The sequence below is a fragment of the Takifugu flavidus genome, chromosome 7 (assembly GCF_003711565.1).
Source record: "Takifugu flavidus isolate HTHZ2018 chromosome 7, ASM371156v2, whole genome shotgun sequence".
Classification (NCBI taxonomy): Eukaryota; Metazoa; Chordata; class Actinopteri; order Tetraodontiformes; family Tetraodontidae; genus Takifugu; species Takifugu flavidus.
The window spans coordinates 12,231,601-12,256,546 of record NC_079526.1 but is presented as its reverse complement, the minus strand read 5'-3'; the positions used below and the strand labels follow the sequence as shown (position 1 = coordinate 12,256,546).

The 24,946-nt window shown below is 47.3% G+C and overlaps 1 protein-coding gene across 2 annotated transcripts in view; it reads left to right on the top strand.

Annotated features, from left to right (window-relative positions):
* Positions 1 to 24,946, top strand: part of dennd1b (DENN/MADD domain containing 1B) — an 81,021-nt gene that overhangs the window by 43,519 nt on the left and 12,556 nt on the right. For both annotated transcript variants that reach the window (XM_057037317.1, XM_057037318.1), the window contains 7 exons: positions 5,450 to 5,550; positions 6,843 to 6,888; positions 7,794 to 7,895; positions 15,071 to 15,196; positions 18,241 to 18,342; positions 23,370 to 23,460; positions 24,130 to 24,170. In XM_057037317.1, the coding sequence (XP_056893297.1) occupies positions 5,450 to 5,550; positions 6,843 to 6,888; positions 7,794 to 7,895; positions 15,071 to 15,196; positions 18,241 to 18,342; positions 23,370 to 23,460; positions 24,130 to 24,170 (609 nt within the window). The remainder of the gene's footprint in view (positions 1 to 5,449; positions 5,551 to 6,842; positions 6,889 to 7,793; positions 7,896 to 15,070; positions 15,197 to 18,240; positions 18,343 to 23,369; positions 23,461 to 24,129; positions 24,171 to 24,946) is intronic.

The following is a 24,946-nucleotide window of genomic DNA, read 5'->3' as shown; positions in this document are numbered from 1 at the left end:
TTTTAGCAGTCGCTCCATGGATGGGTAGTGTTTGCTATAGTCTGCTTGCCACAGCGAGAGTGCGTGCGAGAGAAGGTATTGTTAGTAACATCGTTAGTGCCATCCAGCTGCTTTTCACCACCTCCGCCTGTCCAGCCTCTCAGCCGAGCAAAGAGAGGCAGCCGAGAGAGGGAGGAATAAGCGCACGCGCATATATGTACCATATATACACCGTATATGCAGCGTTGTCCTCCTCGGTCTCGGTGCTGCCCGTGTTAAACCCCCCCGGTGAACGCGCCGTGTCGGTCTGCCGGTACGTGCCCGGCAATTCTCACAAAACAGCCAACAGCGAAGGAATAAATCATGATCTTACAACAATGCGTCTGTTGACTTATAGCTGTTCCGTGACCAGAGGTGAATGGTACCACTGTTTTAAAAGGCCGTTCGGCGGTGGCGCAGGGGCGGGAGCCAGCCAAGCATGCAGCCTTGTCATGGGGCCGTATAATAGGGCAGCATCGGCCCTTCCTCTAACTAGTCAGCTGGGAGGACCCCCACCACCAAGCAGCTTGATCGCCCCACCGCCCTCTGTGTCTTTCATCTGTCGAGGCCCCCCAGCTCCGGAGCCCAGCCTCTGCCCTGCCTATCGCCCAGACTCACACACAGCCCTGCCCCGGCACCGGCTGACAGCAGCCCTCTCATCAGCCTGTCAGGCCTATGCTAACAAGGCTCTATCCATCCAGCGTGCCCTAGAGTGCCAGCTGTCTCTCTGTTTCCTGCCTTTTCCTCTGTTCTTCCTTTCCCTGACTTCTGTCTGTCTCTGCTTTGCTCCTTATCTGGCCTATTCTTCGTCACTGACGTGTTATTTTCCGTCCATCTGTCGCTCACCCGCCTCTTTTTTTTTTTACCTTTGACTTTGCCTCCTCGTTCCTGGTTGTCTCCATGCATCTTCCTCTTGTTGGGCATCTTCGGAACATGGAGTCGTCCTCCTCCCTCCTCTCTCATAAAAGATCTCTGCAATAGACTTATCTCAGCCTGTGCCACGTGTGTGACTTAGAGCATGTTTCTCTTTCGCATGCATCTGTTTGTCTCCCGCGCTCACAGGTGTTTCCACCTTATGTCTTTCTGCAAATTATACCGCGAGTGTGTGTGAGCGCGCGTATGTGGGAGGTCCCGGTGTTGGCTGATAGCGGCGCTGTCCTCGGCGCTGCTATCCCGGCGCCACCTACTTGTTTGTGGCACGCATGTGTTACGGCGGGCCTGACACCAGCAGTTGTCTACAGAGGGAGGAGGAAGAGAGCAGGTAATTGATTGCACAAAAGGTAAGAGAGGAAGGTTCGGCCCAGCAGGTGAGAGCCAGACAGACGGACGGCGGGAGGAAAGCAGAATCAGGAATTAATTGGGATGAAGATGAATGTGGGAGAGGAGGAGAGTTGAAGAGTTTGGAGAGTGCACAGGGACAGCGTTGGAAGTCAAGGCCAGTGGAGGGTAAATGAGTGTTTGAGGCTAGAGTGAGCAGGTCAAGATCTCTGTTGATACCAGCCCCCCCTGTCAGATTGAATCACAGCGCCCGAAGCTGCAGCAGCTATTGTATTTGTCTCACAGAGAGAATTATCCGCGGAGTGTATTAGGAGAGGCTGTTTAGGATGTGGAATGTGTGAGAAAGGTGCGTGCAGGAAGAGCCATCTTCACGGGCTTGTGTTGCCAGCTGTGTGGTACGTCAGCATCTGTAGCTGCTCAGGTGAAGAATGGTGTGGGTGGTTGCTGACAGAGTCTGCAGAGAAGATCTGAGGTCTCTGGTGGTTCCTGCTCTTTAAGGAAACATCAGCGCTGACGGGTTACTTTGCCGCTCAGGCGTGTAGAGGGATGAGCTCATCTAAATGCAATCATGTATGTATACGGAGAAAAATGTGATGCTTTTCAGCCGGGCTTCCCACTCCCATGTATCATGTCTGGTAATTAAGCTTCTGGTGTCTTGAATAATTTAAATACAGGATTAGCTGTGTCTCGATCTCTTCCACAGACCGTACCTCTTTGAAATTTTAAGAATTTGCAGTAGAGAAAAAGAGATTTTGCATAAATTCTCTCAGTATGTGAACTGTATCTATGCTTTTCCTTTTCTAGTCAACTTTGACCTCTGAAAGTGTTGTGTTCCCATTCAGTCATGATGGTAGAGTCCAACCCGCAGGTGTCACGCGCTGATTTCAAACTTATTTTAGGGCTCAGAGTCTCGTTGGAGGGCAGTTCCACCTGTAATGGAACCAACATCTTCCAATCACTGGAACCACTTGAGCTCCAGCCACCAATCCAATAAATGTATCTGCTTCCAGCTGGAAGACACTGAGGTAGAAGATGAACCTACAGTAGCAGAAACAGATGACATAGATGGTGTTTGATTTCCTGTTTCTGGAGAAGTAATCGTTTTCTATATGCCAACCCCAGGATGGTACACGCCTTCACATGTGACCGGCTTGTTTTACTGTTGCCGCCCTCAAAGTTGCAGGGCGAGTTGTCTCACATTATCTCCCTCTCACACCTCTCCTCCACCTCTTTCTACCTCTCCGTCTTTCTTCTCTTTCTGTCTCCGTGTCCTTTGGTCCGGTAGAAGAGATCTGGGGGACCCGGGGTTCGTGCGGACGCTCTCTGTCTCTGCCGCGGTGCACTAAGAAAGCTCTCAGGGCAGAACCAAAGACCTTGACTGCTTTTTGAAGCAGACTGTCGCTGTATAATCGGTTCGTTTTCCCTCAGAGGAAGGGGAAACACACACACACACACACACACACACACACACACACACAGAGGCAGCCCCTCATTACCGGGCAGAGCCCCCGTCCCAGGGGACTGGACCCAGCACCTAATCCTGTATTTGTTCTTGGGGACTGTATCTGTGATTCTCCATTGAATGGAATATTAAGCACCCAGGTCTTTTGTGGAGCGTGTAAGCCATTTGGCTCCACTCATCTATTATTTATCAGCCTGGCAAATATTTTATCAGCCTTAGCCTCTCATGACCCACTCTTATGTGAAGCCCCCCCCAAATGAAGGGGGGAGAAGTGTGGTACTATTTCTCTTTTTCCACTTATCTTCCTTTTACTTTTTGCCTCATTCGCTCTCCAACCTGAACACCGGGACAGATTTTTTTTTTCCCACTCAGCTGAATTAAAGAGGCAAATATGTGAAGTATTCTTGAGTTCCCTCCAAGTCGGCTTATCTCAGACGCGACGCCACCTCCGTGGCTTTAGAGATAGCAAATAAAAGAAAACAGAAATTTAGATTTGCTTTATAAATCATTCTTGGTTTCGGTAATCCCTCCTCTCCTCCCCTAAGCCATCTACCCATCCCGGGAAGAGGAGAAACAGAACGACTCCTGTTTTTCCCTTTCAACTTGAGAGTAAATCATGCCAGCTGGGGGGCTCACCTTGAGGCCTAGAGGAGATAATTGGAGTTGGTTAGCGAGGTGTTCTGTGCCATTACCTCCTGGTACCTGGCGAATGGCTGGGGCTTGCCTCGCACTCCCAGAGGAGGAATACAATCGCCTGTTGGCTCCCAGCATGTGTGTTCATGAGTGTGTGTGTCTGGCTCTCTCACACACACACACACACAAGTGTATGTATATCAGCCGGAGTTGGACCGCTGACCTCACTTCATCATGATTTAATGGCCCCTTGGTGTCCTCACCTGGGATAAAGGGAGAAGGGTGCAGCGATGCTGGTAGCAGCTCTCCCACCGAGCACTTGACTTCAGGCATTAATATTCATCACATCGATTTATTTCCAGAATTAACAAAAAACAAAATGTTTGCCGGTGAATTAATTCTGACGGGAGCGTGGCAATGTTGTGTTTTATGTGAAGAGGGCAAGGAGGAAATATGCATATGCAGACCGACAGAGCAAGGCACCAATTAAATGTTGATTAAGTCCTAACTATTGTGGGACTGTGTGCAAGACAAACTGCACAGAGACAGTAAAAAAATCTCATTTTTCCAGCACATGAGAAATGATTCCAGTTAAAACCAACAGTCGGGGAGGAAGACATATGAACACGGGCATATTTTAAGATATCTCATCGTCTGAATCTGACTTTCGGGGGGGTTTGGGGCGCCGATCTCTTCTTTGGCAGCTCCAGCTCCAGATTTGGCCAGTCAGCGGTGACACCGCGTGTGTCAGTGGCGTGATAGCGTGTGTCCATTTCACACGTCGACTGAGAAGCTGCGGCGGTGTAACGGCGGCTGCTGCTCCGGGGTCCCGGCGGTATCGGCCTAGCCTGCAGTCTCTGTTGGCTAACTCATGTTTCATTCTTTGGCAATTTGCCCTAATGAAGTCCCGCAGGAGCCCCTCAGACCTCTGTTCTCTTTCCATATTTAATCATGTTATTTTAATCTGGGGGATGAGCTAACGCCTCGTTCTCCTGCCGTGTCTGCGCCTCTTTGTGTGTGTCGGGTGTGTGCGCGCGGGCGAGGTGCAGGTCATTACTATTGGTGTGTTTTCATGAGACGGGATGTCTTTGGGGGGTGCCGGTTTTAAGACAATGGGAGACGATGAATTTAATTTTCTGTGCAACATTGGTTTGACAGTGCTGAGCGCTCCTTTGAAAGGGAATGTCATCTTCACGTGATCGCTTCTCATTATCTGTTGAAAAGAAGGTTATTTTCACTTTAATTTGTAGGTCAGAACGATTGGGGTAATTTTGATTTTTATCGCTGGTGTCAGCTTTGTTTTCGGCTCCTTTTCTGCAGGACGCAGCAGCATTGTCACACCGAGTGGAGTTAATTATGAATATTTGAGTGTTTTCACTGTTTATTTTTTATTGTTACATACAATAATATTAATATCACTGCATTGAGCTCACAGAAGAATTGAATTAATATGGTGGAAGCTGGTTTCAGCTGACACCTGTGTAAAACAAATTTTTACAATTCTTCAGTCTTGATTTTTGTTCTTTCCACCTCGTCAGTCTTCCTCTCCTCCGTGTTTCTGCCATGAGCTTAAGACAAGTGGTTGATCTCCATCTTTAGTCTGTTTTTTTCCCTCTCGTCCTCCAACAGTAGCTCACAGATCATGTTTTCATCACAACACGCTCGACACGTCAGTGTTCTGCGTTCCTTGCGAGGGCTTTTGTCAGGCTGTAAGATTAAAGGCTAACACGAAATCAAGCGTGCGCTTCAGCAGCGGAAGCTCATCACCTTGATCAAACTTTTAGATTTTAGAAACGGCGTACTCGCAGGATATGGTTTTAAAGGCAACGGCGCTTCTCTTCTGTTCACTTTTAAGAGTGTTTAATTGAAAAGAAGTTGCAGCGCTGCAGTAGAATTAGAAAGTTTTTTAATCCAAGTTTATTTTTTCTTCATTATTTTTCTTGCTTTCTGGGCTCATTTTGAGCTGACAGACTTCACAGTGTTATTGTTTTCTTTTGTTTTCCTCTCCTCAGTGGGATAAATTGAGATTGGAACCTTGTTTTTTTTTTCGCTCTGCAGTTAACTGCATGTGCCCACGGCGCCACTGCCCTGCTCTTCCCCATGTACTGGCAGCACATCTTCATCCCCGTGCTGCCCCCACATCTCCTGGACTACTGCTGGTACGTCTGACCGCCTCCGACACACTCGCAAAACACCACCCGGATCTTCCCGACGAATGTTTACACCCTCTCCGTTCCCATCCACTTCCTGATTCACACACGCCTGACACATTCAGACGTGAACACACACCACGCCATGTGTTGCTGTCATGCGCCGAGCGCTGACGCTAAACCTTCGGCGCAAACGTGCAGATGCGCACGTTGGCACCTTCTCTTACTGTTTTTGCTGAGCCGCTCCCACAATCGCTTCCGTGTGGCCCCTTGCTATAACGAACGGCCCGGATCACCTTGCTCCATATTTCATGCCGGAGCGAATGCGGCGCTGCCGTCTTTTAAACCCTCTCAGGGGTTTGTTAGCACCCATCTAATGCAAATCCAGCAAATCTGAGGGTATGTCGGTGAATCTGGAGCTGGAGCCAAAGCTGTTCGACAAATCTACACCCGTGCAGGACCGCTTCAGAGCTGTTCATGTGAGAAATAAAATTAAAGCAGAGTGAGGAGGTCCTGCGTCCTCCGCCGTCTCTCGCAGTTGCTGCAAACCTGTTCATCACTGACAGTAAAATAGGATTTTCAACACAAGACTCGGCTTGATTTTATTCAATCACGACACAGTCCTGCCAGCACTGATTAGATGATCTGACCACGTGATCTGTGCATGTACCTGCCCAGCAGTTCAGCTCAGAAAAGTCATCCTTGTATATTCATGAGGGGGGGGCACACTGGCTGAAACGGAGAGCTGCAGGCCTGCTGTTTGTTTTTAAGCTGATTAAAGCCCGCAGCTCCAGAATCAGCCCGTCCAGGAACCGGCTGACCTAAAGTCATTTGATTATCGCTGCAAACCTCATCACACACGCAAAAAAGGTTTTCTGTCTTCTGACTGCTTCTGCTGATTCAAATCCATCATGGTGGAGCGGAGACACGCAGCACCCATCGTGTGTGCCTTTCATACAGCACAATTAAAATGTTATTTTTTGGTCTGCTTTGTGTTGCGTTCACTTCCCAACTGTTGCTTTTGAGAAATCTTGGAAGTGATCCCTCGATTTCTTTTTTTTTTTAATCACCTTATTTCTAAAAGGTTATTCTGGAGTCAGCTCGTGTCCTCAGATCCAAACAGACTGCAGAAACAGTTGTGATTTGTCAATCGGGGATCACAAATTCCAATTGCAGCAGCAGAATTGATTAAAGAAATGCCGTCGTCAGTTGTGTTGTTGCCTCTCCAGGTGGGTGTGTGAAGCTCGTGATGGCTGAACCGACACTGCTCACAGCTTTGCTTCTTTTCTCTCCATCCACAGTGCCCCCATGCCATACTTTGTGGGAGTTCATCTTAGCCTGCTGGAGGTGCGTTACACACTGCAAATGTGCATAATTATATTAAATGAGCTGTATTTTATACGCTGATGCAAATGTATACATGGGAGATAATCTGGACTGCAACAAAAGTTCCACAGTCTTCTGGTTTGATGAATGCTGCATTAATTTGTGTGTGAAAGTTAAGAAAAAATTAAGCTCTTGAGTGCTTTGAATTATAAAAAAAGGCAGAACGATTGTTGCCATTTCATCTTCCTCCCTTCCTCGTGTGCATTCTGAACCAGAGCTACAAAAGACGGAGGCAGAAAGTATCTGCAAACAAAGAGCTCTCCCACCTCATTGTTAAACCCTGCGTGTTGGTTGGGGGGCAGGCCGGCGCCCACGCCGCACGCGCACGTTTTGCACGTCGGTGTTTGTCTGCGTGCTTGTGTAATTGTGCAAATGCATATGGCATAATTCACATGTGTTTGCGTGTGATATTTGTCTGACAGTTGCCGCAGTGGCAGTATTTATCACACTCTGCATCCGTGACAGACCCCCTTTCCGCCACTACATAATTAGTCCAGATCAGCATGTGAGCCTCCACTGCACACAGGCTGTCACAAAAGTGACAAACTAGAAATTCACACACTATGCTACACACACACAAACACACACACCTGCCTGCATTCTGCACCACACTGATATAATTGTTGAATTTGTTGCCATCATATTTGGTGTATTGTGTTGATGCACCAGAGGTTTGCACACCGAAGAAAACCCAAATGTTCTTGTGCTTTGGTGTGTCTTTTATTCATTGTTGCATGCTTTCATATCAAGATACTGTGGTGACCGGGAAATTAAATAAATTTAACGTAGAAAATTCTGTTTGTATTGATTGATGTGAAGAAAAAAAAACCAAAAAAAAATTCACCCCACATTTTATTGTCATTTAGAGAGTGCGCAGTCGGTCGCTGGAGGATGTGATCATTCTGAACATGGACAGCAACACCCTGGAGAGTCCCTTTGACGACCTCCGCAACCTGCCCGCTGATGTGGTGAGAAAGCAAACACACACACACACACACCTCAGTGCTTGACAACCTTTATTGTTACACACAGACACACATTTCCTTTTTTCCCTGTTTCACGTCGTTTCACTAGCAAAGATACACATTCTCCTACCTGCTCTCCCTCAGTCACGCCCAAACAGTGACAAAGACACACGCACACGCACACACACACTCTTGCAGAAAATAAGTCTCGGTATAGCTCCGTCTCCTCGCCACATCATTAATGACTGCAGTACTGGCTCCTCAGATTGTGGCTGTCTAAAGTAAACTCCCGTCGCGTCGCGTGACGCTTGAAGGCGAACTGCATTCCCCGACCATCAGAGGCTTGTGGGAAAATGTGCAACTCCCTTCCCTTCATCTCTGTCCATTCTAATCATTATTTCACAAAGTCGTGCGTTACTGCCTGCCCACTGGCACGTTTCTGAGAATGAGGGATAGGAGGAGCGAACAAGGCCCAGAAAAGGAGAGAAAAGGATGAGATGGGTGAATTTCTAGGGGGGAGAGAGTGGAGAGAAGGGGGCCAATTACCAGTGTGGGCAGTGAAGCCACCTGCCAGTGCATCGTCTCTTTAATTAACGGAGCTCTGACGCCGGTCAGTGCTACAGAAGACATCGGCGCGGCATCAGGGTCACTTCCACATTCGCGCGCACACACACAGACACACATCTTTGTGCTTGTCTTCTCTGTCTTTGTCAAAGCGGGACTCTGTTTGTTTAGATGTTTTTCCTTCTCTCTCCATTAAAGCCTCTTTCTAATGCAGTGAGGTCCCAAGTCTGTAGACACACAATTACCCACACTGCTAACGGTATATTCTCAGGTTCCACCACCTGTCTCCAACCCCACCGGCAGCATATAATTCAATCCACAGGCCGGCACACTACAGACCCTCTCACGCTCCCACACGTCTCCGTTTCTCCTGATTTAGCGCCTGCAAACGACGTGCATTAACGCTCCCCCCCCCTCCCCCTCCCCATATTTGCCCATCCAACTTCCTGCCGTTCACCTGTCTACCAACTCTTGTCTCTCTCGTGCCACTCCGGCTGCTTCTCTCCGCCCGCTTCCTCTTTCACATCCAGGGACTCAGGGGTCCTAAATGAAACCGCAAAATCAGTTTGTCATAAAAAGGAGTCGGGGCTTTTGAAAGGAAACAGCAGCAGAGAGAGAAGCCTTTGTCTTTGCCGTGTGATAAATTAAGTGGCAGGCTCAGAGCTTTCTTTCTTACTTTGATCCTCTGCTCACCGTTTTTCCTGACTAATGACAGAACATAGTCCCCACATCATGTCAAATTACAGCACCTGGAACTGAAACTTCCCCGGCATTAATATATTTATCGCAACAAACTGTTGTTTCTTTTTTTATTCCACCCTCTATCTATAGCCTCTCCCGTCTCTTCTCATCTCCTCTCCCAGGTTTGTAGATTAATAAGAAGGTAAGCAGCTGCTAATTGGGTGGAATTCCTGCTATCTTGTTAGTTGGCTTGTTAGTGATGAGGACACGCGACATTGGCATTCAATGTTTATGTTTACATGGGGAGACGTTTGAGGCATTGTGCGGTGTGTCAAACGCGGGCCTGAAATCTTGATTAAAGCTGAGCGCTTCTTTGCCCTGTTTCAGCTGCCGCGCGTTGTTTCTGAGCCATTAAATCCTCCCTTCGTTTCTCCTTAATTCTTGCTGCGGCGTGGACTACTTAACACTCGAGCTTTATTCGGTGTGAAGGCAAAGCCTCGAGACCCATGAAGTAATTATTCTTCTTTCTTTAAGGGCCAAATATCTCTTTGTCTGAACACAAAAGGCCTGAGATTGATGAAAAGTGAAGGCCAACAGGAAATGATTGAGCCTGTTTTAAGGCCGGCTAGAGTGAAAACAAAGGCCTCTAATGTTGATTTAAGTAAACCTATAGAAATCCGTCTAATTACGACCGTGCACACTGTGAGCACATGCGGGATCCATTATGTGACGGGGCTGACCAGTGGCCACGCTTTTAGCGGGATCAGAGTTCACAGTTGTCCTGAATTAGCTGCCCTCTCTCAGGCAGGACCCCTGCACCGGCTCCACTAATGCCCGCCCATTAATGGCCTTTTCCCGCAACTTCACACTTAATATTTCAGATTTATTGAGTTTTTCTAAAGTTACCATGCCGGTAGCAGGTCCATTCAGCACCAAATTTAAAAAAGTAGTTTACTTTTTTTTTTTAACCTTACTTATTGTTCCTATTTTCTTTTTAAATAAAGTTACTTTCTTTAAATTTTATCCAAATTGCTTCGGCAACCATAATTTCTTTATTTTTGTTAAATTTGTTTTCCCTCTGTGATAAAAAAACAACATCCCTGTGATATTTAAAACCCAGTCCTGTTTTGAGCTTGTTTGTGTGTCACCGGGTGCCTAAGTTGAACAGAAAGTTTCAACACTTTCTACGCATTAATAAATCATACTAATCTCTGAGAAAACTGCGCCTTTGTCGGTAAAATCAATATGTTGACAAGCACGCTGAAAGGAAATACTCGATAATAAAAAAAAAAGCCGAAGAATACCCCTGGAAGATCAAGGTTCTCCCTTCCCTGAGATCCACAGTTGCTCCTCCACGCGGAGATTGTGCTGATAAAGTTATAATTGGCTTTTGGTTGGTGGAGCTGTTTACCACACTAGTCATTAAAAGTATCCAAGAATAGCAAATTAGGAGTGTGTTAATTCCGAAAACAAACAATGTGACTGAACGGGATTTCTATTTGATCCCGGCTATTGAACTCCAACCGATGACGGGAGACTTTTTTTTCATGTATTATTCTTTCTGTGCCATATATTCAAGGTGAGGCGCTACAATGCAGCTCACATCTTTATTTTCAGATGCTCCCTCTCACATCACAGCCTAATTCCTTCTCTTCTCCTCCTCTCTGCCTCCCGCTACTTTGCTGACACCGTGTACCCATACATTCCTACCCTTCACACATTTGATCATTTGTATTCCCAATAAAGGGGGGAATTTACAGCGTACACTCCTACTTCCTGTATTTCAAGGCTGCATCGGGAGGTTTACAAATGAATGAGGGGGTTGCGGTTGTGTCTGCGCGCCTCTCTGGAGATCACCTGGCACACTTAATCAAACATCGCGGCTTTAATTTGGTGTTCCGATGCACCCGGAAAACAACGTTTACGTCGCCGTATACAGCAGGGGCGTGCGCGCGCACGGGCACAGGCAAACATGTTTCTGGCCAAAGTTCTTCATCACACAGACGCACACAGTTCAGATGTAAACTTTTTCTTTTTTCTGCTGCTCGCATACACAAGTTTTCTTCCCTGTTTTCAGACATTTCCTGAAAACTTCCAGCAGAATGAGGAGACACATTTTGGAGGGTGCAGCGGATGGTGTGTGTGTGTGTGTGTGTGTGTGTGTGTGTGTGTGTGTGTGCCACTCATAGCCTTAAGTGACGCTCCGGACGCTCCGGTTCTGTTGTGGAAGTGTTTTGCCCAGCACAGACGTGGCGTTCTGCTCATTTGAAAGCAGGATTCTACAGGTTACGGTTGTTTTAAATGGCGCTGAACTGTGCGCAGACTCTCTTGGCAGTGTTAGCAGCCCTCCGTTTAAAACCTGCTCTCCGTTCTCACATCGTCGGTGTGGCAGCGGTTCGCTCCGGATTAGAAGTCAAAAAGGGAGAGCAGCATCACCCACTGCGTTAGTCATTGAAGTGAGAGATGACATTTAGCTGTAGTTAATTATGTATGCAAAACTCCGCCGCTCAGCTGCTGGAAGAGGTCAGCTTGACAAAGTAACCTCACACCGGGGAGAGTCTCACAGCGATGAGATAGTCCTATTAAAACACACACACATGCTCCCCGCCTTTTTTTTATTTATCAGATTATTATACGTGATGACTCTGACTGAACAGCAGAGCACACGTGAACAGGGATTATATCATTCTTTATCGTCCTAATCTATTTTAATTTCCGCTTTAATTTAACATTCAACGTAATTTTGCTGTGACGCCAGTTAATGATTTTATGTGATTAGGTATAAGAGACTATATTTATCGGCTTAATCTCCCCATTATTGCACATTTCATAGTAAAACTGTAATTGCGGGCTCATTTAAAAAAGAGCCTAAAATATCTAATATTTGTTTTTAACTGAATGAATGAATACATTTCACTGACTCCAGAAGTACACGCTCCTTATATACGTGTGCGAGAGTGTATGTCTTTGTTCAGATGCGTGTGTGCGTGTGCGTATGTGTGCGTGTGTGTGTGTGTGTGTGTGTGTGTGCAATTTGAACTGCAGAACATCAAAAGAAAGTGGGAGATTTTCATAACTATTTTTTTTCTTTGTAGTTCTTTAATTGCGTCCCTGTGGCTTTCTTTCCCTGGACAGAATCTTAAACACAACATTCTCTTTTTTTATTTTTTGTGAGAAGAAAACCCAACTTTATATTTATTTATTTAACAACAGACAAGTGTCAGGGTCGTTATATGGGGGGGGGGGGGGTTTGCTCCAGTGAAGACTTAGAGGAAAATTCTAAATATATATTTGAGAGTTTGGTGGGTAACTTGCTCACCTCTCCTCACTCTAACAACTAAAAATGGAAGCTTGTTTTCACAGTAAACAGCAGCTGGTTCTGTCTGACTGGATCCTCTCAGAATTATTACTGAGGTCCCCCATCGACGGCACGCTTAAATAGCTTTCATTTATAGTCAAGCGCTTAGATTCATTCATTCCACGAAGAATTATTTCCCATCACAGTTGCTGGATGTTAGCGTGGTGTCATGGAGAACCCCCCCCCCCACCCACACGCCCCCACCCACCCCCCCCCCCCCCCCCCACACACACACACACACACGCACACACACGACTGGTGTCACCCACCGCGGTATCATCCTTTACGTGGCGGCAGGGATCATCGTCGCACCTGCTAATTACCATCTCCAGCCGGAGAGTTAAATGGAGAGCTGTTCTTCTTGTGACCTTTGACCCCGTGCTCTTTATGTGACGCACTTCAAACCCTGTTTAGGCCTGGCTGGGCCGGGCCTTAATGAGGCCCCGTGTCTGCCCTCTGTAGGCTTTACGCCGTGGATGCCCTGCTTTCATCCCTGACTATCTTCCCTTGATGTAAATTGAAAAGATCACAGCTATGGGGAGAAGACCTGTACTGGAAAGGCCCCTCTGCATAGATTATGAATATCATAACTCAACAGTTTTTTCACCCCCTCCTCCCCGTCCCCCTCCCTCTCTGCCAACCACCCACTCCCCTTTTCCTCCCTCCCGCCACCCCTTCCCTGTACAATGCTAAAGTTCTAATTGGACCCAGTGGGGGACTCTCTGCCTTTGATCTCATCACCGCCACTGTGACTTTACACTAAAAAATGTCACTGCCAAATTGGGTTATCACCTGTAGAGCCTGGCCTTCCTCTGATGCCTGTACGCATCTCGTTAGCTTTCCTCAAACTGTAGAAGTTAATTAACTTGACAGAGCCATTACCGTGGAGGCTTACCTGATGATTGTAGGTTAGGAGCTTTAGTGAAAACACAACTCCTAAACACACATTTATTTTCATTGCTTTTATCATTTATTTTTGTGTCAGATATGTGAAAGAGCTCCAATTTCAGGTGTGTCAGTGAGAATGTAATCAATTGCCACTAAAATAAAACCCAATCCTACCAACTTTATCCCCCAGTTTCCTCTCATCTGCATGACAGAGTGTTTTCCTCAGCAGTACACAACTCTGTCGATCACACTTTGGGCCTCTCCTCCCCCACAAATGCTGACATTGTGTTTGCTTTGATACTCCACCCCAAAAAAGAGACAGTTTAATCATTTGCAGGATGAAAAAAAAAAAGAAAAAATAAAAAAAACAACATGAAATATTAATTCCAGAAAGGGCTTCCCATAAACATAAAAGCATTTAGCACAATGAGCGAATATGGAGATGACACTTGTTAATTTAGCCGTGATAAACTTCCTGTTTGATGCCTGGCAGCATTTGCAACGGCAGCACGGGGACGCTGTGGAGAGCCAGAAAGCCCAGGGGAGAGGAATTGACGCTGTTCGTTTTGTCTTTGTCCCAGTTTAAGGCCGCCACTCTCTCTGCCTCGCTTTCTCTTCTCCTCTCCCCGTCCCTGCTTCTTTCTGTACTTCCTTTGTAGCGGCTATGCTAACACTTTGCTTCTTCTTCTCCCAGAGGTTTGCTAAATCAGCTAATTGCTGACGCCAGACCACAATATCGCATTAATCACCCCAGCTACATTTATTTAGACGTCTGTGTCATTCTTTTTTTCTTCTGTTTGGTGGACACTTCTTCTTATTTCCTGGCCAGCGCCGTGTTGGAGGAGTAAGTGTGCAGTATATTACACGAGGCTCGTACGCGTTTATAGGCTGATGATGCAGAGCCGTTCTTTGGTTCTCCAATAATTGAGGTTGAGGGCTCTTTTACATCAAACCACGTTACAGTAACCGGGACCTCCTTAACAGCCCAATCAGATGTTGTGCTTTTGTGCTGAGCAGGCTCGGCCCACACAGAGAACAGCAGTGCCTCCGCTGCCCGTGCCCATCCCCCCCCCCCCCCCCCCCCGCTCTGCGGCAGCACAGTCAGATTACTGCCGAGCAGGTGGAGAGAGCCTCTTGACAACTTCTTTCCCAGACTCCCCATGGCCCGATGGCCAGGCTAAACCTTTTGTCATCCTCAAACAAGTTCAGGCCTGCTGCTCCTCCACTCTCGCCTGGAGTCCCGGAGACGGAGCCCAGAGAGGGGAAAATAATTAAAGATATTTTATGTCAAGAACACCTTTCTGGAGGGAGTTTGGCAGTGCCAACGGGGGAGAGGAGAAAGAAGAGAAGGGAGAAGGCGATGGAAGGAGGAAGAGCGAGGGTGCAGGTTTCCTTCTATTCTGTGCTTTCCCCTCGCCTCGCCAGATCCCCTCCGTCTTCTGCTCAATTAGCAAAGCAGCAGGTGCTCTCAGCAGCATAACAGATAAGCTGCAGGAGAGGCTGAGGCTTCCCCTTTTCCTTTCTTTCCGTTTCCTTTTTTTTCCGAGATGACCTGCAAATGTGATACTTCACACCCAGAATGGGCTAGCTGTTTCTTCCACCAATTTCAGAGGTGATAATTTAACTTTTCCCCCCCCTTCTGTCTGCTTCTCTCCGCCTCACATTCTTGCTGCATGTATTCCACCAGGTGTCCTCTCTCAAGAGCAAGCTGAAGAAACAGTCGACGGCCACCGGGAATGGCGTGGCGAGGGCCTTCCTGAGAGCGCAGGCCGCCCTCTTCGGATCCTACAGAGACGCTCTGAGATACAAACCTGTAAGTTTCATCATTTCCAAAGGCTACGATGTCAAATACCAGCTAAAGTCGGCTGAATGTAAATCTAGACAGACAGGCAGACGGACAGATGTGCCTGCCTCTGGCTGGTGTGACGTGCAGTGATAACGACTGCGGTGTGGACGGAGGTAATTGATTGGATTGATTGGGAGGTTAAAAATCAGCACAGCTTAGTAAGGCAGCGTTCAGCCACGCTGCGCATTGACATTTCATCACATCGATTCTTCGTAAATATTGTTGCTGTGTGGGGAGGTCTGAGCAAAAGATGTAAAGATTTAAAGGATGGGTCACGAGAAGGAAGGCAGAAGCCTTTGGGCCCTTCTGTGATTTCTGTGCTTATTATAACTTGTACAGTAAATAAGTTGATGCCCTGGCCTGCTGAATCCACACGCTTCCACATGATAGCCACATGCTCCCTGCCTAATCGTCACACTTCCAGATCCTAAGTCAGTCCTAGAGGCTTGAGCCAGACAGTTTGGCACCAAAGGCGAGTTTTCAGCCTCGCCGAGCGAAGGTGGGCCCGTCTGAAGCGGCGAAATGTCAGCGCCACTGAAAAGACTCAGGACATTTCCTTTGAAGATTCCTTTTAACCACCTTTGGTGTTTCTCTCTCCTTCGCTAAGCCCTCTAACATTTCTTTTCTGGATCATTTCTGCTTACCGAGCGTGCGTCGGAGCACAGCAAACTACAGCATGTCCTGTTTGTCAAATGGCAAAGCCTTTGTTCCTCTGGCTTTGAGATTAATTGGACTTTGTGGACTCCCGGAGTCAAGGTGCTACATTATTGATGCTGTCTCTCTTTTCTCTGTGTACAGACAGTATATGAACAAACTGCCTCCCCTCTGACACAAGCCCGTCTGGATGTGTGTGTTTCTGTGTGTGAACGCAACACGCAGTCGTTTTTCTGTAGTCGCCACCCGCGGCTCCCGGATACCAGCGTGCATATTCATATAAGGCCGGACAAATGTGCCATCATAAGGACGCCACTGACTCTCTGTAATTTGATATTTGTGGTATAACGCTCCGCTGCTTGTTTTTATTCTGAGACGCCGCGGTTCACAGGCCCATATGTCTGAACAGAAGGACGGGTGTAGATGCTCGGAGGGAGTCCTGCTGAGCTGTAAATGAAACAATAGTGGAAAATGGAAAACGATAATGACTGGAAAACCAGTCGTCTGATTGGACCGGCTTCAGAAAACCTGAAATAGCTCCTCGTATTCGCTCCTCCCCCACGGCCGGGTTGGGTCGGCAGGTGCCATGCACAGCGCTGTTTATAACCAGCAAGGTGGAGCGTGGTGGATGTCAGAGACTTGGCAGGAGAGGTCGGGGTGCAATCACAGACCTGGAAGCAGCCAAGACTGTTTTAGACTCGTAATATTACACATTACCTGATCAGTGTGGAAGATTAATGTGATGCGTTCAAGCGTCGCAGGCTCCTGTTGCAGAAATGAAATAGAACTATCACCGTCTTTTCAGATGGGAACATTTAAAGTGTTTATTTACATTATGGCTCACATCTAAAAATGGGATAATGTGACAGGTTTCAGGGTTTTTTTTATATGATGCCATTACAAAGGGTTTAAAAATAGGAATAAATGGAAATCCACGATTTGTAATGTGTTTGTCAAACAAACTTGTGAAGCGCTCTGCTTCACCTCTCGGTGCCCCCACGTTGACTCCAATTAACCAGGCTCCATCTGGAAGTCCAGAACAATCGCTGTGATTAACAGGATGTCCCCCCCTTCCTCCACTTTATTTATTATATGTGTAAATGCCAAATAACACTAAATGTCACAAAGTTCGTTGCTATTGCAGATTCTCTCTTATAAAAAATGAATGTCAATATTTTCTAGTTAATAAGAGCCAGTATTTGTTCCCTTGGTTGAAGTCAGATTTCACTCCTAGCTTTAGCACAACCTCTGAAAAAGCTCTAAAAATATCTGTACCAATAAGTTTTGTCAGAAATAATTGAAGCCTAAACAACAGGAGCAGATCCAGTAAGAGGGGAATAATTAGGCGGGTCAGGTAAAAGCTATCAAGGAGTTTTGTTGAGGCTGGTGTGAATAAAAGTGTTTTTGTGGGTTTTTTGTTTTAAAGGATGGAGGGTCTGAGCGTAAAAGGTCGGGCTGTTTATGCTACACTTTATGGCCTCTTTCATAACGGCCGTTTGTGGGGAAATTTTTGGGTCCTGGGGAGTGAATATCTGAGCTCTGAACGCATGTGAGCCCCTCTCCAGCTGTTCATCTGCAGAACTAATCAAACTACAACAGACTACTTGTGTTTTTTTTATGCCTGGAACTTCCAGTGATGTAACTGGAGCGAGATTCTTGTCATGGAATTTGGGCCACTTGGTACCAGCCGCGCGTCCTTGGAAACGGGGTTAGTCTCGGGTGTTGTTGGGTTGTTTTCATGTGCCACGCTGTGCTCGCAGCCTCGAACATACAAAGAGCATTGTTTTACAGCCCAGGAATGTGGAGCATCACTGAATCTGTGAGAATGATGTTAATTACCAGAACATGGGAGCCGGGAATGACCGTGGGGCTGTTTGGGATGGGCCCGGAGTGGTTCTGTCGCCGTCCTCGCTGCGTGTAGCCCACAGGCCGGCAGACATGATGTAAGAAAGGGTAATAAAGTGACGCTGTTTTCATGTGGAGTTTACTGGGACGCCGTCTCCTGGTCTCGGGGAGATTCGGAGCGCTCTGCCAGGGGAGCTGTTTTCTGATTTTTGTTTTCATCTGTTCTGATCTTCCTCTTTCTTCCCCCAACTTCCCTTTACTTTCTGTACTTTCGGCTCATCGATGAGGAAATCCGCTGAAATACCAGAGGATTTTTTTTTTCTTTTTTTTTTTTGTGATGAGGTTGGAACCATCATCTAACCACATTGATGAGTTTAGACCCCCCTGCGTTCACACCTGTCTTCCTGTGGCTCGTCTCTGAAAACAGAAACAGATTGTTGCACAAAGAACGAAGCCCCGATATATTTATTTATTTTTTTACTTTAAATTTCCCATTTCTGTGGATTCCTCAGGGGGAGCCGATAACATTCTGTGAGGAGAGCTTTGTGAATCATCGTTCCAGCACCATGAGAAACTTCCTGTCCATGGCTGTCAACCTGCAGCTCTTCAAACAGGTACCAACAGCTGTCTGCACGTGTGTGTGTGTGTGTGTGTGTGTGTGTGGTGGTGGTGGGGGGGGGACTTCTTATTAATTGTTTTACTCTATTGTTGCTAATAGATCTGACCTGGACAACCAGGAAGGCCCTCTATACCACTACAGACTGTGTCTCAGTGTAGCGCCCCCTACTGATTTACAACTGTGATGTTTGATTGACAAATTCAAAAGAGCTGCTTTGAGAATCCAAGAAATTTACAGCGTCCCTGTGTCTCATCAATATAAAGAGGGAGGTTAGTGGATCGTATTCCATAATTCATCCTCAGAAAAGGCCCAATTCTGCAGAATTCCGAGAGCTTCTATCTGGCCTGTGGACGTAAGATTTTGGAAACTCTCAAAACAGAAGAATTCCAAAAGCCAAAACTGATGACGGAGTGCTTTCAGTGCGTCTGTCTTCTCCTCTCGTATTAATGAGCCCAGCAGTCTTCTCTCAGCAACCTGCCTGGACGGCTCAGCTCTTCATGTGCAGCAAAATAAGATGAATTCCACTAAAGCCTCTGGATCTCTGTTGTGTCATGTGTCATTTAGATGCGCTCATGCATACTTCAGATGTTTTCCCCCAAAAACTGGCCCAAAAAAGTCCTTCCTGCTGACCCCTGATAGTGGGATTCACCCCCGAAGGTTCTCAATCAGCCTTTGTTTCTGCGGACACTCGGCCTCATCTATCACTTTTCCCAGGCAGAGCAGATAGAGAGCATCCAGTTCAAAGCCTCCTCCCAGCTGCCTTCTGCCTCGGCAGTAGCGTTGGGAAACGGGCCTTTATCTCGTCCTCCTCCTCCTCCTCCTCATCTTCAGCATGGGGGATGGCGTGAGCTTATCTCCCGCACTCCTCTTTTAAAGTGAGAGCACAGCAGCTCTGCTCCGGCCGTGACCCACATGCGCTTCCAAACAACGCCAGACTCCAGCGGCCACACACGTGAAATCCTGCGTTTTCCTGCTAAAACTCATCCTCCCGGGAACGGAGAAGCTTCTCTGCGCTCTTGTGTGATCGGATGCTGCGAGGCGTAATAATCCAGCGCAGTCAAACCTGGGGTGATTAAAGTGTCTGATTAGGAAATGTTCAGGTGAAGAGGCAGAAGTTTGAGGCTTCCCACGAGGCGAAACATGCAGCAGCTACACGGCAGGTCGCCCTGGCCTCACAATCCCAACAACCCTGACAGCAAATGATGAAAAGATGCCCTCGACTTAATAAAGATTTCATTTTTTTTATACCTATATAATTGGCTCCATAGGTTTTTAGGGGAGTATTAATTTGCTGTGACAGAATTAGAGGATTTCTGTTTAAGACACGGCAGGTTTGGGAATCTGTTGGTATGGGACTGCTTTTGCATTAGCTGGGTAAAAAGCAGAACTTCCGAATGATTTAATTCCCCGTTTGTTGTTTGTTTTCCAATTCCCAGCCCGTTTCCAGCCAGTTTGTCCTTTATTTCCCGCCGGAGTGGAGAGAACAACCGCAGTGTGTCAAAAAATCATTTTCAGGCTCGTCTCACGCAAACAAACAGGTGGAGCTGCTCAATTACCCAGCAGCCAATCATTAGCGCTCGCCCGGGCCCAAACAACGTGTCCAACACGATACTTTCAATCATTTTCCCCGACTCGCCCGGCGCGTCGAAGGCGTGGTGTCCGTCACCTGCGTTTGGACGATAGTCAGTAAAATCTGGCATGGAAAGAACAGAGGAGGCTTTATTACCCACACGGTGATGATGAAGAACACGCTCACGTAGCACCGAGCCCGGGTGTGAGGTGTCGCCATCCCAGCAGGAAATTGCTTTCTACAGGCCATTTATTCCTTCTGTGTACTTTGGAGAAGAACCGCTTGGAAATGAGTGAAGGAGGGCTGGAAATGACCTTCGCTGATCCTTAAAATCCACCAGTTTCTCTGTTTAACACCCTGGTTCTCGTCCACCATTCAGCAAGTGGAGGAAGTCCTCTAAAAAATGCGGGGGATCGCCTGTCGGCATTAACCTGCTTCCTGTCAACCATCCTCAGCTCCTCTGCACGCACACACACACACACACACACACAGAAACACACGCGCGCGCACACACACACACACAGAAACACACTCGCACACACCAGCAGAAACTTGTTCGATATAATCCCTTCCTCGTATTGACAAAAGTAAGCTGTACGCACTTTATTGAGTCTGCAGAGGCACTTGTAGTGCGATGATTTACTGGCAGAAGCTTTTGTAGACAATGTGCGTCTCTCTGATCAATAATCATCCATCATCCCGGACGTATGTGTTTGCAGCAGCCACGTTGGGTATTGAAATGCAGGAAGTTGCGTCCTTGCATAAACGGAGCGGTTTGATTTTTAAATCAGTAAATGTTGCTCTGTCCTTTTCTTTGCGTTAGTTTAAAAATCCAAGTTCAGCTTCTCGCTCATTAGCTTGTTTAGGGATGTTTCTGCTCCGGCTGGAGGCACATACGGGATGAATTTTCTGCTTTCAGGGAAGGAGCCCTTAACTCTGTCCTACTAATGTGTGATTGATGCGTGCTGAGTACGCGTGCAGCGGCGCTTTTGAGAACGTGAGTAGCGGCGTTGGGCCGTGAATCTGAAATACTCGCGGAACAGTAAGTGACATGATTTCTGCTCTACACCGTCTCCAGTCATTTAACCGAGTTTCAACAAATGAAACCCAGGTTGCGACAAAGAAAATTCCACTTCCTTTAGGCTGAGCGCGTATATCTCTGGAAGTGAACCCCTGTAGAGTTCTAACACCCACTTCTGGCTCAACAGTTCCAGAGTTTAAATAACTCCGTGCGCTGCGTACGAGTCAGCGTGCTGCTGTTAGCCAGATGGAATAACTCGCCACTGTCTGCAAGTCTGAGATCAGCAGGAAACGAGATGAGGAGTGAAGGAAGGGAGCAGAAGCCCAAGCGTGGCTGTGCTCCTGCATCGGCGCTGTCCGCTCCAGATGGCTTTAATTGTTCTTTTCTTCTTTCTCGACAAAAGTCAAAGTTGCAACAAGTTTTCAATAGACTCATGTGGAAAACAAGCGTCGCACAGGAAAGATCCAAATGTCATTACTGGGCTGACGTTGGCCACAGCTGCTCTGCTCAGGTTCCACATCCGGTTGTTTTGGAAGGGGGAACGCCGTCGGGGCTGGAGGCTCCTCCTGATGGCTGGTTCCTGCTCCCACCACTGCAAAGCAATATTAAAAATATGGACTGAAAATCTGGAAGCCGGACCAAAAAAAAAAAAATTCTTTCTTCTGTGTTGAGTCCAGTCAAGTGATTCTACAATAAATGACATTAAACAACAATTTGGAGTGAAAAATGTGGCAGCATCTCCATCAAGAAGAGGGACTTTGAAAAGAGGTTCCAGCTTTTCCACTTGATTAACACGAGCCTGGTCATTTTTATCCTCTACAGCACATTTCATGACCAAAACCAGCAGATTCCTAATCAGAGCCCAGGATTTCTGTCTTATTTCCATAATCCACCCATCACAGTCAAGTTGGATGTGTCCAGCAGCAGAGACATGCGGATGTATTGACCCCCCCCCCCCCCCAGCCAATCAGAGGCCGTCTTATGGTGCACTTTTAACAGGAGCAGCACAAAACTCCAGCAGCACGACTCTGTGTAGCTTGCCAACGAATTCCACCAAGAAGAAGCCAGCGGGAGGTCGGCTCATCCTGAGGCGTCCTTTATGCACTTACATTATTAAAAATGGGGAAGCGGACGGCGTCGAGTCGTCTTCCTGCGTCCAGTCCTCCCTCTGCGTGTTGTTTTCCATGAGATGGCTAAAAATGGCACAGATTTGACCGACAAATGAGCCCGCTCATGTGTGTGTGTGTGTGTGTGTGCGCGCGCGTGAGAGTGTGTTGATCGCATTCTGCCATTGTTGAGTAATGTCTAATTAAGGGCCACAGCGAGGTGGGTAATCTGTGCATTTGTATGGAGGGAGACGGTGGGGGGGGGGGGTGTTACGTGGAGGCTTTGGCTAGGTGATGATTTGGGCTGATTATGTGCACTAATTGGGCGAGCTAAGTAGCAGAGCACTGGATGAAACCTGTAGTCTCACCTCTCATTAAAATGATCTAATGATGAGCTCCCATCTCCCCTGACCGGAGGAGCGGGCAGCCGTACCGGTCGTTAGTTAGCATGCCGTCCCTGAGGACGCTCGCCCTAAAAGAGGCCGCTCTGGACACACTTACAGAGGTGGGCGTCAGCTGGCTGTAGGTCAAATATCATCTCACCATATGTTGATGTCAATATCAACAGAAATGTTGGTTGGACTGTTGTTTTTAGCTGCATTTTCTCCTTAACTCTTAAATAGAAATATCATTGGTCTTATTTGAATTCAAAATTTCTGTTTGAAAAGTCTGTTTCTTTAATTTTCTTTCTTTCCCCAAGGCTGTTCATTTAAAATCGCAGCAGAAATTTACCTGGAGATCATTATTTCCTCTCTTTTTTGGTGGGGGGGGGACTTTTATTGTGAGTGATTACACAGGAAACTAAGAGCAACTCGGGGTCACCGTGGTTTAGCTAATAGAAAACAGTTAGCTGTGTGTGTGTGAGTGATGCTAATCCTGCACTAGAGTATCGGAGCCACATTCTGCCCCTCAAACATTGCTGAAAACATGCTTCCTAATAATGAGAAACACAGTTGGGCCAGAACCTGAATGAATCCATACAGACAAAGATGGCGGCGTGTGCGTGCGAATACCCGTGATCACTTGTGTATTATCATTTACATCCGCGCCGGTGAAACGTGTAGCCGCCTCCAGCCGCTCCACATGTTTATGGAGTCGGAGTTTTACGCGCTCCATGTTACAAAGGGAGGAAATGAAACTTCCTCGCGTCTCAGCCCATATGCAGCTCACAGTCTGCCGCTCTAATCTCTCACCTGCTCTGCATTACCAAATCCCCGCAACCCACCTAATCTTGGGATGTAGGTTCTGTCAGGGAGGATTAATCACACCCTGCTGTGGCCCGAGTGCCTCTTCTTTAATAAGCACGCTGTAATTTATGGTTGCAGTTCATCGACGGACGGCTGGCCAAATTGAACGCAGGCCGCGGCTTCTCCGACATGTTTGAAGAAGAGATCACAGAGGGCGGATTTTGTGGAAGTGAGTAGCGCTGAATCTGTCAATTAGCCACATCATATTTATTTGCCATATTTCTCGCAGCACAGAGTCGAGCTGGAGTGGATAATAAAGTGAAATAGACAATGAAAAAACTAAAAGACTGATAAACAAATGTGACAAAAGTGTTAGTATATTTAATAATTGAGCCCTGTTGGATTGTGTGCTAATTACCGTCTTTGGAAAATCGGAATTTAATTATTATTGACAGAGATACCGGCATCATGCTTGAATTATGACTCCAGCTGACTTCCGTTCACCAAGTGCATCCTCGCGATCTCACAAAAAAAGATTGACGAAAGAATTAACGAGGCTTTGGCAGGACTGAGCTTTATTGCACGTGACGACCGCGCCGCACATCAGACGCAGGAAATCCCACAGGAGCGCGCAGGCAAATTGTAGCGTTTTGATCACAGCACTTCAGGTTGGAGTCCTGTTTACCGTTCACATGTTGCAGCTAATTAGCCGTCACATTATTGGGCTCATCAGTTCCGATCACGGCTCAAAGCCGCGCAGTCAACTATAAGCCTGTTCCGGAGGATATGACACACATTAAGTGCTGCCCAAGACTTCACATCACTTATTGTTTTGTCTGCAAACCCCATCCTGAAAAGTTCGTCTGAGATGAATTCATATTTCCCTTAATCCCTGCAGGTAATTCCAGGTCCTACCAGCAGTGGATGCACACCGTAAAGGTATTTAACCATCACCCTCGCCGCCTTTCCTCTCGGCTCGGATTAATTGCGAGCCTGAGTGACACCGCTCGGCTTCTGAAGTCCTGCGTCCGCCGCCGCCTGAGCGCGCAGCCGCGCGTGTGAAGCCGGGCGTGCAGCGGGACAGCAGAGACAGACAGACAGGAGGGGGGAGACTGAAGTGATTTGACGTGACAGGACGTCCTCCGACATGACACGTTGATCTGGCAGCAAACACGGGCGTTACTCCGCTGAACCGACCCGAGAACATAGATCTCTCCGTCCTTCTTCATCTCCCTGTCTCTTCCCCCTTCTCATCGTCCACCGTCTCTCTTTCCTCTCTCTCCCCTCTTATCAGCTCTGTTACACACACACACACACACACACACCCTCTCTCTCCCTCTCTCTGCACGCCGTCAGCTAAGGCTGAATTAGTTCTCTAGAGTGCTCTTCAAAGGTTTGTTAAAGTTCACGTTTCCTGACTGACAGGGATCTATAAGAGGGGCCTTCACCTCAGCCCCTCTGTCGGCTCCTTAAACAGCGGCTGCCATTTCCCCTGTTTAGCTGTTTAGCCGAGGCTTTGTGCTAACGTTTAAAGACCAAACAGACAACAAGAGCGGAGCGGCGGAAGCTCGAGGAGAGAAGAGATGTCAGGAAGCGACGGATTGAGAGATGCTGCGTGTTGTAATGTGGGTCTGCAGAACTCGGAGCAGAAATCAATCTCTTGTCCTTTCCTGCCTCTTTCTGAATGTTAGCGCCCGCCTGATGTGACCCAACGC